The sequence below is a fragment of the Lycium ferocissimum genome, chromosome 9 (genome assembly GCF_029784015.1).
Source record: "Lycium ferocissimum isolate CSIRO_LF1 chromosome 9, AGI_CSIRO_Lferr_CH_V1, whole genome shotgun sequence".
NCBI classification, from domain to species: Eukaryota; Viridiplantae; Streptophyta; class Magnoliopsida; order Solanales; family Solanaceae; genus Lycium; species Lycium ferocissimum.
Genome location: NC_081350.1, coordinates 21,137,084 through 21,150,905, shown reverse-complemented (window position 1 = coordinate 21,150,905; position 13,822 = coordinate 21,137,084). Strand labels below are relative to the sequence as shown.

The 13,822-nt window shown below is 40.4% G+C and overlaps 1 protein-coding gene across 1 annotated transcript; it reads left to right on the top strand.

The window, feature by feature from the left end:
- The first annotated feature begins 13,246 nt into the window (after positions 1 to 13,246).
- On the top strand, positions 13,247 to 13,822 carry LOC132031654 (uncharacterized). Its single transcript, XM_059421604.1, has one exon. It carries the CDS (start codon positions 13,247 to 13,249, stop codon positions 13,820 to 13,822), a length of 576 nt encoding a protein of 191 aa, XP_059277587.1.

Sequence of the window (13,822 nt, the reverse complement as noted above, 5' to 3'; positions counted from 1 at the left end):
GCATATGATGATTCTATTCACCGAGTCCCTCACTAGAGGGCCGGGACACGTTATATATATATGCATATATACAGAATGATTATCTAATTATGTCACTAAGTCCCATAATGAGTTGGGTATGATATTGACACACATGATTTATGTTTCAAAGGCAAGCCTTGTGGTTTCTGTTTATTGTGCTAGTTTTCTATACTCTTTATTTCAGTATGATCCTGTTTCTCGTATTTCATGCTTTACATGCTCGCACATATTCGTACCGACCCCCTTTCTTCGTGGGCCGCGTTTCATGCCCGCAGGTACAGACGCTCGTTTTGGCGATCCGCCAGCTTAGGATATCTATTCTGCTTTCTTGGAGTGCTCCCTTGTCCCGGAGCCTATATTTTTGGTACAGATCCTCTTGTTGTATATATGTGCTTATCCAGGGGTACGGCGGGGCCCTGTCCCGTCATATGATACTGTTGTTACTCTTAGAGGTCTGTAGACATATGTGTGGGTTGTATATAGTTACTGTTCAGTTCTGTCTGTACGATTTATGTTTTAGGACGTTCCCATCCGTAGTGGCAGCCTTGTCGGCTTGCGTATGTGTATATGTCTTGGGATGCTGTATGTAGTAGCAGCCTTGCCGGCTTGGGTATGTATATAGTTAGGGCGTTCCCACATGTTACGTTAGCCTTGCCGGCTTATGTGTGATATTATCTATCGAAAGTTATAACTCCTCAGGAGACAGGTTGCTATGATATGTCTGTATATGCGACAATTTTGAAATGACGTCTTGCCTTTTATATATAAGTTCTTTATAATGCTAGTTGTGGGCTAATTATAGTTAACAGGCGTATACGAGTGTTCAGCTCGGGCGCTAGTCCCGGCTTACGGGGTTGGGTCGTGACAACAGTTTTGAGACGACGTCATACCTTTCTATATATAAGTTCTTTATTATGCTAGTTGTGGATGATTATAGTTATCAGGTGTATACGAGTGTCTAGCTCGGGCACTAGTCACGGCCTACGGGGTTGGGTCGTGATAGTGTATATCGTTTGACAATCAAAAAAAGGAAGGGGCTCCTTGAGAAAAAAAAAACATGCATGCCGGTAGTTCAGAGTCAAAACCAATGGAGACACTATTGCTCTATGATATCTAGATGTTAGTTGAGTCCTAGTTGCGTCCACTACTTGCTTGAGGACAAGCAAAGACTTTAAGTTGGGGGTGTTGATGTGCCGGGAAATTATGGCACATCTGATACTCTTTTACGAGAAGTTTTACTTGTTTTTAGGCAAGTAGGTGTTGTTTTGATGTGTTTTTGACATGTTTCAGGTAAATCGGGAAGTTCGGGTTCAAGGAGTAGAAGTTACAAAAAAGTTGCACTGAAGTTTGTATTTCACGGTCCGTAGAAAGTTTCACGGACCGTATTTCTGGTCGTGCAAAAGGTGGTAACTTAACAGAATGTCACAGAGGACAGATGCTGAACTACGAACACTTCTACGGACCGTACAATATTGTACGGGCCGTATAAGAGACGTGACGATAACGGGAAGATGCTTTCACGAGCAGGATTGTACGAGCCGTATAACATTACACGGATCGTGGAAGAGCCGCCGTATTATTCTCCGAAGACGCCGAATGAAGGCCGTAGAAGTCTTGTACGGTCCGTGGAAATTTGTACGGACCGTATAAGTGCCGCCTGGGACCTAAGTGCAAATTCTGTAATTTTACGTTTTGAAACCTATAAATAGTCCATTGTAGGGTTTTAATTATTATCAGTTGTCATATTTTTGTCTCTTGACTTAGAACAACAAATACTCTCTAGTTTTTGAAGGTTCAAACATCAATTCAAGTATTATCAATTCCTCTTTTCTTCCAAAGTAAGCAATTATGAATTCTTCAATTTCTTGTTTCTTGTTTTTTGTCATGAGTAGCTAATTTCCCTTACTAGGGTTGTGAACCCAATTGATGGGTGTTTTGTGATTGGGTTTGTGATTGATATACATATAATGGATTATTAGGGTTTGTTTATTCTTCATTCTTCATTCATAATTAATGGTTGCAAACATTGGTTAAAGCCATGAACCTTGATTTGTTTGGGAAGATAATTAGGGTTGGTAAGAATAAACAACAAGAACTCAAAGCTTTAAGCTTTGTTTAATAAATTCACTTAGGAATAAGAAGAATTTACAGAATTTACTTGGCATGATTAATCGTTCTTCATAGTTACTTTCTTATATTTGGGAAAATCATAAAAAGAAATAATCTTTATTTATTAGGAAATAGTAGAGATTCATATAGAGATTAAGTGCATTCATATAATGATCCATTAGAAGTATATTAAGATCAATGCCCATGATCATACACTCTATCTAAAGGGGACACAACCTTAGTTTCTTTTACCATAAACTACCACCAAAGCAATAGTTAGCAGTTAGTTACCAAAAACCCAACTTTTACCAAAATTATCGGATTAAGACATTAGACTTAAACATAGCATCCTACGAATTTAGTAACCTTTTCACACCCTATTCCCTGTGGGATTCGACCCCAACCTTGTTGGGTTACTATATTTGACAACGTCCGCGTTATACCATTAATAGGTGTAATTTGAGCGTATCATATGCCGTCCAGTAATCCCATAGAGCATCATCTAACCTTCTTGACCAATCAGTCCTATTGGCATTGATAGTTTTGGAAAGGATGCTCTTAATTTCACGATTCGACACTTCCACTTGACCACTCATTTGGGGATGATAAGGGGTAGCAACTCTATGCTTGACTCCATACTTTTCAAGAAGCGCCTTGAATAAACGGTTGCAAAAATGACTACCCCAATCACTAATAATAGCCCTTGGAGTCCCAAACCTTGTGAAGATGTGTTTTTTCAATAATGTGGTGATACTCTTTCCTTTATTGTAAGGAAGAGCCACAGCCTCCACCCATTTAGACACATAGTCCACCGCCACAAGAATATACTTGTTATTATAGGAACTAACAAATGGACCCATGAAATCGATCCCCCAAACATCAAACAACTCCACCTCAAGAATTGGCGTCTTTGGAGTTCATGCCTTCTTGAGATGCTATCGTAGTGTTGACATTGGTTACAAGCTATCACAAAGTCATGAGCATCTTGGTGGATGGTAGGCCAAAAAAAACCACTTTGAAGAACCTTGGTCACCGTTCTTGAACTACTATGGTGTCCACTAACCGGAGATGAGTGACACACTTCAATGATGGGATTCATTTCTACTTCGGGTATGCACCTCCTTATGATGTTGTCGGCGCAAATACGGAATAGGTATAGCTCATCCCAATAGAACTTCCGGATGTCACTCAAGAACTTTTTCTTTTGGTGGAAGTTCAAATCCTCCGGCATGATGTCACTAGCATGATAGTTTGCAAAGTCGGCATACCATGGAATCATATCATATGACCCCGCCATCACTTGCTCATCCGGGAATGATTTATTTATTTCAAGACTATCCAATGGACGCCCACCCTCTTCAAGGCGAGACATATGGTCTGCCACTTGATTTTCACAACCTTTTCTATCTTTGACCTCAAAGTCAAATTCTTGCAAGAGAAGGACCTAACGTATCAACCTCAGTTTAGCATCTTTCTTTGTCACGAGGTAACATAGATTAGTGTGAAAAATCACATGGGTTCCCAACAAGTAAGCCCGAAACTTCTCGAAAGCAAACACAATAGCAAGCAACTCTTGCTCGGTGACCGTGTAATTCATTTGGGCACCATTTAGAGTCTTGCTTGCATAGTAAATTGGGTGGAAGATCTTATCACGCTTTTGACCAAGAACACCCCCCATGGCAAATCCACTTGCATCACACATCAACTCAAAGGGTTGAGACCAATTCGGCGCAATAATGATAAGAGCCGATGTGAGTCTTTATTTCAAGCCCTCAAATGCCTTCAAGCAAGCATCATCAAATACAAACTTTGACTCTTTCTCCAATAACTTGCATAGAGAGTTGGCTATTTTTGAGAAATCCTTGATGAATCTTCTATAAAACCAGGCATGCCCAAGGAAGCTACGAACACTTTTGACGGATATTGGGGGAGGAAGCTCGACAATAACCTCAATTTTAGCTTAATCAACCTCAAGCCCCTTTTCCGAAATCTTGTGCCCCAAGACAATGCCTTCTCTCACCATGAAGTGACACTACTCCCAATTTAGAACCAAGTTCGTCTCTTCACATCTCTTCAATACTTGGGCAAGATTCTCCAAGTATTCATCAAAAGAATCCCCCACTATGGAAAAGTCGTCCATAAATATTTCAATGGACTCCTCAACCATGTCGGAGAAAATAAACATCATGCAACGTTGAAAGGTTACAGGTGCATTACATAGCCCAAAGGGCACTCTTAAAAGCAAAGGTCCCATAAGAACAAGTGAAAGTGGTTTCCTCTTGGTCCTCGGGGGCAATGTTGATTTGGTTGTACCCGGAATAGCCATCAAGAAATCAATAATAATCCCTTCTCGCAAGCCTATCAAGCATTTGATCCATGAATGGCATTAGGAAGTGGTCCTTTTTGGTCCATTTGTTCAACTTTCGATAATCCATAAAAACCCGCCGTCCGGTGACCGTGCGAGTGAGAATCAATTCATTTTTAGCATTTGTAACCACGGTGATTCCACCCTTTTGGGAATGGATTGAACTGGACTAACCCAAGAGCTATCTGATATAGGGTACACAACACCGGCATCTAACCACTTGATGATTTTGATCTTCACAACCTCTTGCATAGGAGGATTCAACCTCCTTTGATGTTCAACGCTCGGTTCACATTCTTTATCAAGTTAAATTTTATGAGTACAAATACCAGGCGGAATCCCTTGGATATCCGCAATACACTAACCAATATCTTTTTTTTATCTTCTCAAGATTACTAGCAACCTTTCTCGTTGCTCATCTATCAACCAGGCGGAAATAATCACGGGCAATGTGTTGGTAGGACCAAGGAATTCATACCTCAAGTGTGAAGGAAAAGGGTTGAGTTCGAAAGTAGGAGGCTCGATAATATAGGGCTATGCGGGAAGAGTTGCACGATTTTCTAAATCAAGATCAAGCTTCTTTGGATTGTAGTGGTATGACCCCAACCCAATCAATGCATTAACCGTCTCTTCGAAATCTTCTTCATCTTCCCCCTTATAATTTATTATCACCGCCGCCAACATATCACCCACATGTTCATGCTCAGCGGTTGTATCCATGGCTTCATCAATTATATCAATAACCGACACAACACTCATATCCGCCGATTGTTTCATTGACTTGCAAATATGAAAAGTGACTTCTTCATCATTCATTCTAAATTTTAGGTCACCCCTCTCCACATCTACAAGAGCACGCCCCGTGGCCAAGAAAGGTCTTCCCAAGATTATGGGCATCTCGAAATCGACTTCACAATTCAAGATCACAAAATCGGCTGGAAAAATGAATCTATAAACTCTCACAAGCACATTATAGAGGATACCAACCGTTTCTTCACTGCTTCTATCCGTCATTAGCAATCTCATTGTCAGGCCTGGGAGTGCCTAAACCCAACTTGTTAAAAATAGCAAGCGACATCAAGTTAATGCCGCTCCAAGATCACATAGGCTTTGGCAAATTTATACATACCAATTGTGCAAGGAACGGTGAAAGCTCCCCGACATCTTTTTTCGAACCAAGTCCTTTGTCACAATAGAGCTACAATGATGTGTAACTCCCACCATTTCAAAACTAGCATGTCTCTTCTTGGTTACAAGATCTTTCATGAATTTAGCATAACCGGGCATTTGTTCAAGTGCTTCCACCAATGGAATGTTGATTGAAAGCTCTTTCAATCTCTCGATAAACTTGAGAAATTTTTCATCATCCACTTTCTTTGCCAATCGTTCAGGGAATGGAGGAGGAGGCTTTGGAACGGACGGTGAAGCCCTTGGCACCTCTTCTACTGCTTTCTTGCTTTTTGAAGCATTATCAATTTTTGAACCGTCTTCAACAATAATGGGCTTTGCAATACTAGCCTGCTTCTTCTTTGGAGTCACTTCTTCCTCAACAACTAAGGGTTCTTCAACCATTTTCTCATCATCAACCACCACATCATCTTTCACCAATGCCTCTTCCCCAATAGTCTTGCCACTCCTCGTAGTGATTGCATGGCATTTATGATCACCATCATTCCTTGAATTTGCAATCGTATCACTAGGGAGTATGCCCTTTTGTCTTTGGTTGAGAGTGGCCGAGATTTGGCCAAGTTGCGACTCTAGTTGCTTGATGGAAGTTGAATGAGAACCTACAATTTGCCCCAAGCTCTTTATTTCATCCCTTGTTTGTTTGTAAAAGGAATCGGTTGACTCTACCTTTTTCAACACTCTTAATAGCATATCTTTCATTTTAAAACTAGCGGGGTCGCTAATAGATGGTTGACTTGAAATAATTTGATTCCCTTTTGGTGGGACATAAAGATTTGAGCTTCTGTGGTTGTTGTAATTATTATTGTAACCACCTTGGTTGTTGTTATAACCCCCTTGATTGTTGTCCCACCAATGAGAATTTCCACTATCTTTACTCCACCCTTGATTTCCGCTATCCTTGTTCCAACCTTAATTCCCTTGACCTTGCCGCCAAAATCCTTGATTAGGACCTTGGTAGTTCAGACGGGAACCCCCTGCTTGATTGTTGATAAAGTTGGCTTCCTCCTCACACACTTGGAAGCATTGCTCATCCACAGAATCCCCTTCACAAGATCCTACTACATCTACTCGCTTAGAGCCTCCACCTAACACATGTTTAGTGAGAAGATCCATTTGGGTAACCAATTTTGCCATGGTCTCATCTCTCTCTTCTTCCTTCTTTATTGTCTCCCTAGACAAGATAATTTTGGAAGGACCTCCTCCATCCACTTCTCTCTCCCTAGTGTGCCAAGCTTCATTGGTTTTCATCAATTTATCTAGGAGAGCACTCATCACCGCATAATAGTTTTCCATCACTGTAATCCGCAATATTATTTGCCACCGACTTGCCGACCGTGTGGCCATGATCGTAGAATGTTTGGAGAAGAACACTATCGGGCAACCCATGCTTTGGATAACTCTTTACTTTCTTTTTGAAACGAGTCCAAGCCTCGTGTAGAGCTTCGGTGGGAAGTTGACGAAAGTTGTTAATTTCATCACGGAGTTGTAACATCCGAGAAGGAGGGAAGAATTTCTTGAGGAATGCCTCAGTCAACTCCGCCCATGTAGTAATAGACCCGGCTGAAAGATCATCCAACTATGCGATGGCCTCACCCGTGAGAGAAAACGGGAAGAGCCTCAACCTAACCGTCTCGGTGGAGACATTTGGATGTATATTAGTTGTGCACACCCCACAAAAATTCTTTAAGTTCCTATTCGGGTCATCTGTTGGTAGACCCCTAAATAAGCCCTTGGTGTTAAGTAGGTGCAACATGGTATTGTTAATAAGGAAACTCCTGTTTCCTTGCACTGGAGGTGGGCGAATGGCGGCTGCATCACCCGGTTCCACAATCATTTCATCTTCATCCATATTATCACCCATTGCACCTGAGCCAAGACAACAACAACAAACAAAATAAGAAGAGAAATAAAGACTAAAATTAAAGTTTTACACTAGTTAGTAAATTTCTAGACCGTATTCCCAGGCAACGGTGCAAAAATTTGATACGCCCAAATTACACCTTTGGAAATAGGAGTAAGCGGTCGTTGTCAAATATAGAACCCAACAAGGTTGGGGTCAAATCCCACAGCGAATACAATGAAGAAATAAACTCGTTAAGTGTAACACTTGACTAATAGTCAATATTTCTAGGGACAGGAATGTACCAAGAGTTTGGTTTTAATATTTCTCATGATCATTGGTAAGAGAATGCTTGGTTTTTAATTAACAATTACTAAAAGCACTAAGGTTGTGGTTCCAATGGAAAGTAATGCAACTGGGTATTAATCCAACTCCTTTATATGTGTAGATGTAATTAAATATGGGATACAAAAGCTTATTAAAAGTTTCTCAACCAAATTGATAAAGATCATTACTAAGCTTTCTCAAGCCTTAGAATGTGAAAAATATGAACACCCATTTTATCTCAAATAACTCTCCTATCTCTAGCTCAAGTTATTACATGAGGTTTATAAGCCTCAAATCCTTGCTATTTACTCTTTTCCTAACTCCCCCCTTCTTTCTCAAACAAAGGAAAAGTGAAAAGGCACAAATAATGTTGTACACCATTAAATGGCATTAAAGAATGAAAGTAAGTAGAACAACATCATAACACATAAATGGAGGTTGAATGCAAAAACCCAATCACATAACTAACACATTTGGTTCCACAACCTTAGCTAAATGATTTAGCTACTCATACTCATTAAATAAAAAGTATAAGCAAAGAGAACATTCATGGAAGCTTACAAAAATGTTAAAGAAGAAAATGACAAAACGACGCAAAAAGAAAGAAAAACGCTGTCATGCGACGAGTATGTGGGATCGTACACTCTGTCATGCGATCGCATACTCGTCATCAAAAAAACCAGTGAGCAGCACAATTTTCACAAGTACGCAAAGAGTATATGGGACAGCGAACTTGATGTGCGGTCACATATTCTTCCTTTCACGAGCCAGTGAGTGGAGCAAATTGAGCAAGAATGCAAAGAGTATGCGGCTCCGCCAACTAAGTTGGGTCTCACATAATCCCATGAGAGAAAACAAAAGTGTGGTGATCAACAAAGACTATGCGGGCGCATACTCAGTATGCGGCCGCACACTTGGCCCGCACGGGTGCATTAAAAACCACTTTTTCACTTTTGTCCCCCATCTATAAATACTAGTCCTTGGTTGTTGTGTTGGACATTGAATATTCCTCACTTTTCAGTTTTTGTTGTCTTTTAGCTTTAAAGAAGAGCATTGAATACTATTGTTAGGAAATCTTGTAGAGAAGATTCTTCACTTTTTGTCATCTTCTTCTTTAACATTATTGTAAGCGAAAGGATATTCTCTCTCAGCGTACGATAAAGCTCTTCCACTAAGGTACGCCTAGTGGTGCAGCTACGGCGCCAACCTTACCGGAATGACCAAAGGACGCCCGAGAAAGGACGCTCAGACAAAAGCCCAAGCTAAGGAAAATACAACAAAGGAACAGCAAGCAACACAACACACAAACCCTAGTTCTAGTGGTACGAATGGAATTCCAGCTACGGCGGTCGCTCCATCGCCAATAGGTGGGGGGTGATACAGGTGGGAATAATACAAACACCACTAGGTCAACCAAATGGAGGGGAAAAGGCAAAGGCGAATGAAAGTGATGCATCGGTCAAGAAGGGAGCACAATCGGAGAACCCACCGGGTGTACAGAGGGGAAAGGCCACTGCTCAATCAGAGCACACCTCAGCACAGCTGCAATTACATATGCCAGCTCCTACTACGACTGAGAAGTCAGGGGTATCACTATTCGATGGCAACACTATGGCTTCCAAAGGAATGGACATGCAATTCATTCATCTGATGATTAAAGATGGGGTTAAGATAGGGCAATTGAACAAGGAAGAGGTAGCTAGTGAAGCATCGATTTGGAAAAATGCTATTATCTTATATGTGCTTAGAGACTCACCAACTATTGCTGCAGTGACCAGATTCTTTGAAAAACAGGGTGAGTATTCACAAAAACTGAAAGTCTACTATCATAATGATAACTGCTTTGTTGTCAACTTTCGTACAAGTGAAGATAAGGACCTAGTAATTAGATCTGGACCACATACGATTAACTCTAAACCTGTCATAGTAAAACCATGGACTGCTAAGTTTTGCTTTAAGAATGAAATATTGAAAATTATACCCTTATGGGCAAGATTTCCAACCTACCTTTGAGTTCTTGGGGGCACAGATCAACTTGAGTCGGATCACTGAAATGAAGTCCGCTAAGAACCACTAGTGTGTCTTGATGATTGTACATCAGTTTGGAGAGGATATCTTGAGCACGGTCTTTATAGAGATAAACGTATTGTCCTTTCTAATTTAGCCAAAGTAATGGATCCTATGGGTGAAATATTTGAGCAGGATGTGAGATATGATTGGAAGCCACAGTGTTGCCCAACTTGCTGCCAAATTAGGTATGTGTGTGGTCCTAAAGCACCAACAGTCATACCTAAGCCAAAGGAACCTGATCCTTAAGCCGTGAAGAAGGAAGAACAACCGTACAGTACGAAGGCCGAGAAACCTATTTGGCAAAACATAATACTGATGCAGAAGTTAGAGAGGTGCCAGAACTGAAGGAAGGAGATCAGGGGTGGGTAAATACCAAGGGAAAGACACCTAATATACTATCCCAGCTCAAGATAGTGAGGTGAGAATTACAAATAGATTTAATCCATTGATGGTTCTACAATAAGCAATTGGGGATAAAGTGGATTATGGACAACATATTGGAAGTGAAGGAGGACAGATTGCCAAACCCCCAAACATTACCCAATAAAGATAGCTAGTTGGAATGTATGGGATTTAAATAAAGTTTTTAAGCATAAAAAGTTTTCTAGGGTCATAAAGAGGGAACACATTAATGTTATAGCTATTGTAGAACATAGGGTAACAAGGAGTAATGCTTAGGGTATTTTAAAGAAAGTTGTTGTTGGATGGAAATGGGAACACAACTACATGGGGAATGAAAATAGTAGAATTTGGATCACCTAGAATCCACTTGTGGTGGACATCACAATATTACATACTCATCAACAACACTTGCACTGCCTGCTAGAAACCTATGGCCAAGTCACTCAGATTGAATTTATATGGCCTGCTATCTATGGGCTGCATACTGTTGATGATAGGAAAGAGTTATGGGATGCCTTAGATATAATGCATACCATGGTCAATAGACCTTGGTTGGTTATGGGAGACTTCAATGCCATTCTAAGATGTGAAGACATACTGGGGAGACAAGTGACTGATAGTGAGACAGGGGACTTTGAATACTGCTTGCAAAGCACTAGACTAGCTGAACTGAGGACTATAGGTAGGTTCTATACATGGACTAATAACCATGTGCACAGCAAGATTGACAGAGCTCTTGTTAATCACCACTGGCTCACTAAATGGCCACACCTTGAAGTGGTGATTCATGATCCTCAGTTCTCTGATCACTGTCTACTTTGTGTCAAAATTGAGGAATTCTAATGGGGTGGGGCTAAACCATTTAAATTCTTGAACCACCTGGCCCAGCACCATGACTTCCCATAGGTAGCAAACCAAGCTTGGAAGCATAGTGTCACTGGTTTTCCTATGGAGAGAATCTGGAAGAAGCTCTAACTACTAAATGGATATCTTAAGAACCTACATACTATAGCATTCCCTAAGGTTGAGAGTAACATATAATATAAAAGAACGAAACTCATGGGGGTTCAACAGCAACTAAGAACCACATATGATGACACAGATCTATATGCAAAGGAGAAAGAGCTTAAAACAAGACTGGAGAAGTGGGTACTAGTGGTGGAAAGTATTTTGATGCAAAAGTCTAGAGTGCAATGGCTGACACTTGGAGACTCAAACTCTGCTTACTTTCATGCTAATATCAAAAACAGGATTAGCCAAAACTGTGTTAAGAAGGTGATGACCAGTAATGGGCTGCTAGTTAACACAAAGACAGAGATTGAGCAAGAGATAATGGAGTTTTATAAAAGGCTATCAGGAACAAGTGCTACATAACTTACAGCCATTGACCCTATAGTGATACAGTAGGGAACAACCCTGAATAGAGAGCAGCAGGTGGCACTTATCAGGCTTATATCAAAAGAGGAGATATTAGCAGCTTTAAAGGAGTGTGCAGATCTTAAAGCCCCAGGCTGTGATGGTTACAATGTTATTTTCTTTAAAAAGACATGGGAATTCATAGGTGATGAGGTGACAGTAGCAATTCAGGATTTTTTTTCAACATAAAAGGATGTACCATGCTATCAACTGCATAAATGTGACACTAATTCCTAAGGTACAAAATCCTTCCTCTATTAAGAAGCATAGGCCTGTCTCATGCTGTACTATGTTATACAAAATGATCTAAAAAATACTCACTGCTAGAATGTAACATGTTATGGATTGCTTGATAGACCCTGGGCAAGCTGTATTTGTACCAGGAAGGGTTATTACTGATAATATCCCGCTGAGTCATGAACTTGTCAAAGGGTACAATAGAAAAGGCATGTCTCCTAGGTGTATGTTGAAAATAGATATGCAGAAGGCATACGATTCTGTAGAATGGGTGTTTGTGGAACAAGTTCTAGTAGCTTTATATTTCCCTAGGACCTTTGTAGACTGGATAATAAGTTATATGTCCACTGTTTCTTATTCAATTGTTATCAATGGCCAGCCCACAACCCCTTTTGCTGCTAAGAAAGGTCTTAGGCAAGGCGATCCATTATCCCCCTAATTGTTTGTCCTAGTCATGGAATACCTCAGTAGATCACTCAAGCTGTTACATCACTCACCACACTTCAAGTTTCATCCTAAATGTAGAAGAGTCAAGCTTATCCAACTAGGATTTGCAGATGACCTACTACTGTTTTGTAGAGGTGATGTTTCTTATGTCTTGATGGTCTTCATAAAATTTAAAGAGTTCTCCAATGCTTGTGTCTTATTGCTAACCTTTCTAAAAGCTCTATTTACTGTTCTGGTGTATCTGAGCAAATCCAACAAGAAATCCAAGTTGTCCTAAGTTTCAGTAGAGGGTCTTTGCCTTTAGGTATCTTGGGGTGCCCTTAAGCTTAAAAAAAGTGTCCATAGCTCAGTGTCAACCACTTGTAGACAAAATCCTAGCTAGAATCAAATCTTGGACTACTAGATTCTTATCATATGCAAAGAGGACTCAACTCATAAAATTTGTCCTACTCTCTGTCCAAGTGTTTTGGGCGCAGGACTTTGTATTGCCAAAAACTGTAATAAAACTGATAGAAGCTACATGTAGAACTTTCTTGTGGACTGGTAGAGCAGAAGTATCTAAGAAGGCACCTTTGGCTTGGGAAAATATTTGCTATCCTAATTCAGCTAGTGGCCTAAACATTCTTGATATCGACTCGGAATAAAGCGAAGAATCGAAGCTTTTGCGAAATGTATGTGCCAAGAAAGATAAATTGTGGGTTAAATGGCTTCATGCTTATTATGGAATAAGACATAATATACCAGAGGAAGTGCCAAAACAGGCATCTTGGATAATACAAAAGGTTTTAAAGAGCACCAAACACTTCCACAAAGCTGGGTACACAATGGCAGATGTTATGAACATGACAAGTTTCTCAACAATAGCATTATATCTCAGCTCAAAGGGAACCTATGATAGAGTGACTTGGAGGAAGCTTGTATGTAAAAATTTGGGGCTGCCTAGGTGGGTGTTTATCCTACAACTAGGCCTACATACAAGATTAACCACCAGGGATAGGCTATTCAAATGGGGTATCACCACAGACACAATCTGCCATTTATGTGGGGTTAAGGATGAAAGCATTGACCATTTATTAGTTGAGTGTGATGAGTCTGCTTATATATGGGGGAAGCTACTTCAATGGCAACACATATACAGAAGCCCAATGCAATGGAGTGATGAGATTAAATGGGTTGAACAACAGGCAAAGGGTAGAAGTCCAAGAGCACAAGTATACAGAATGGTTCTTGCAGGTGTTGTATACCATCTGTGGGCAGAGAGGAATCAAAGAGTATTTCAGCAAAAAAGGCAACCTGCAAACTTATTGATTAAAGTTGTCATTCAGGAGGTGCATTTCAAGGCAAGAGGTTGCCCCAAAGTTACAAAATGGCTTGATCAATTCAATTGTTATCCAGTGTAA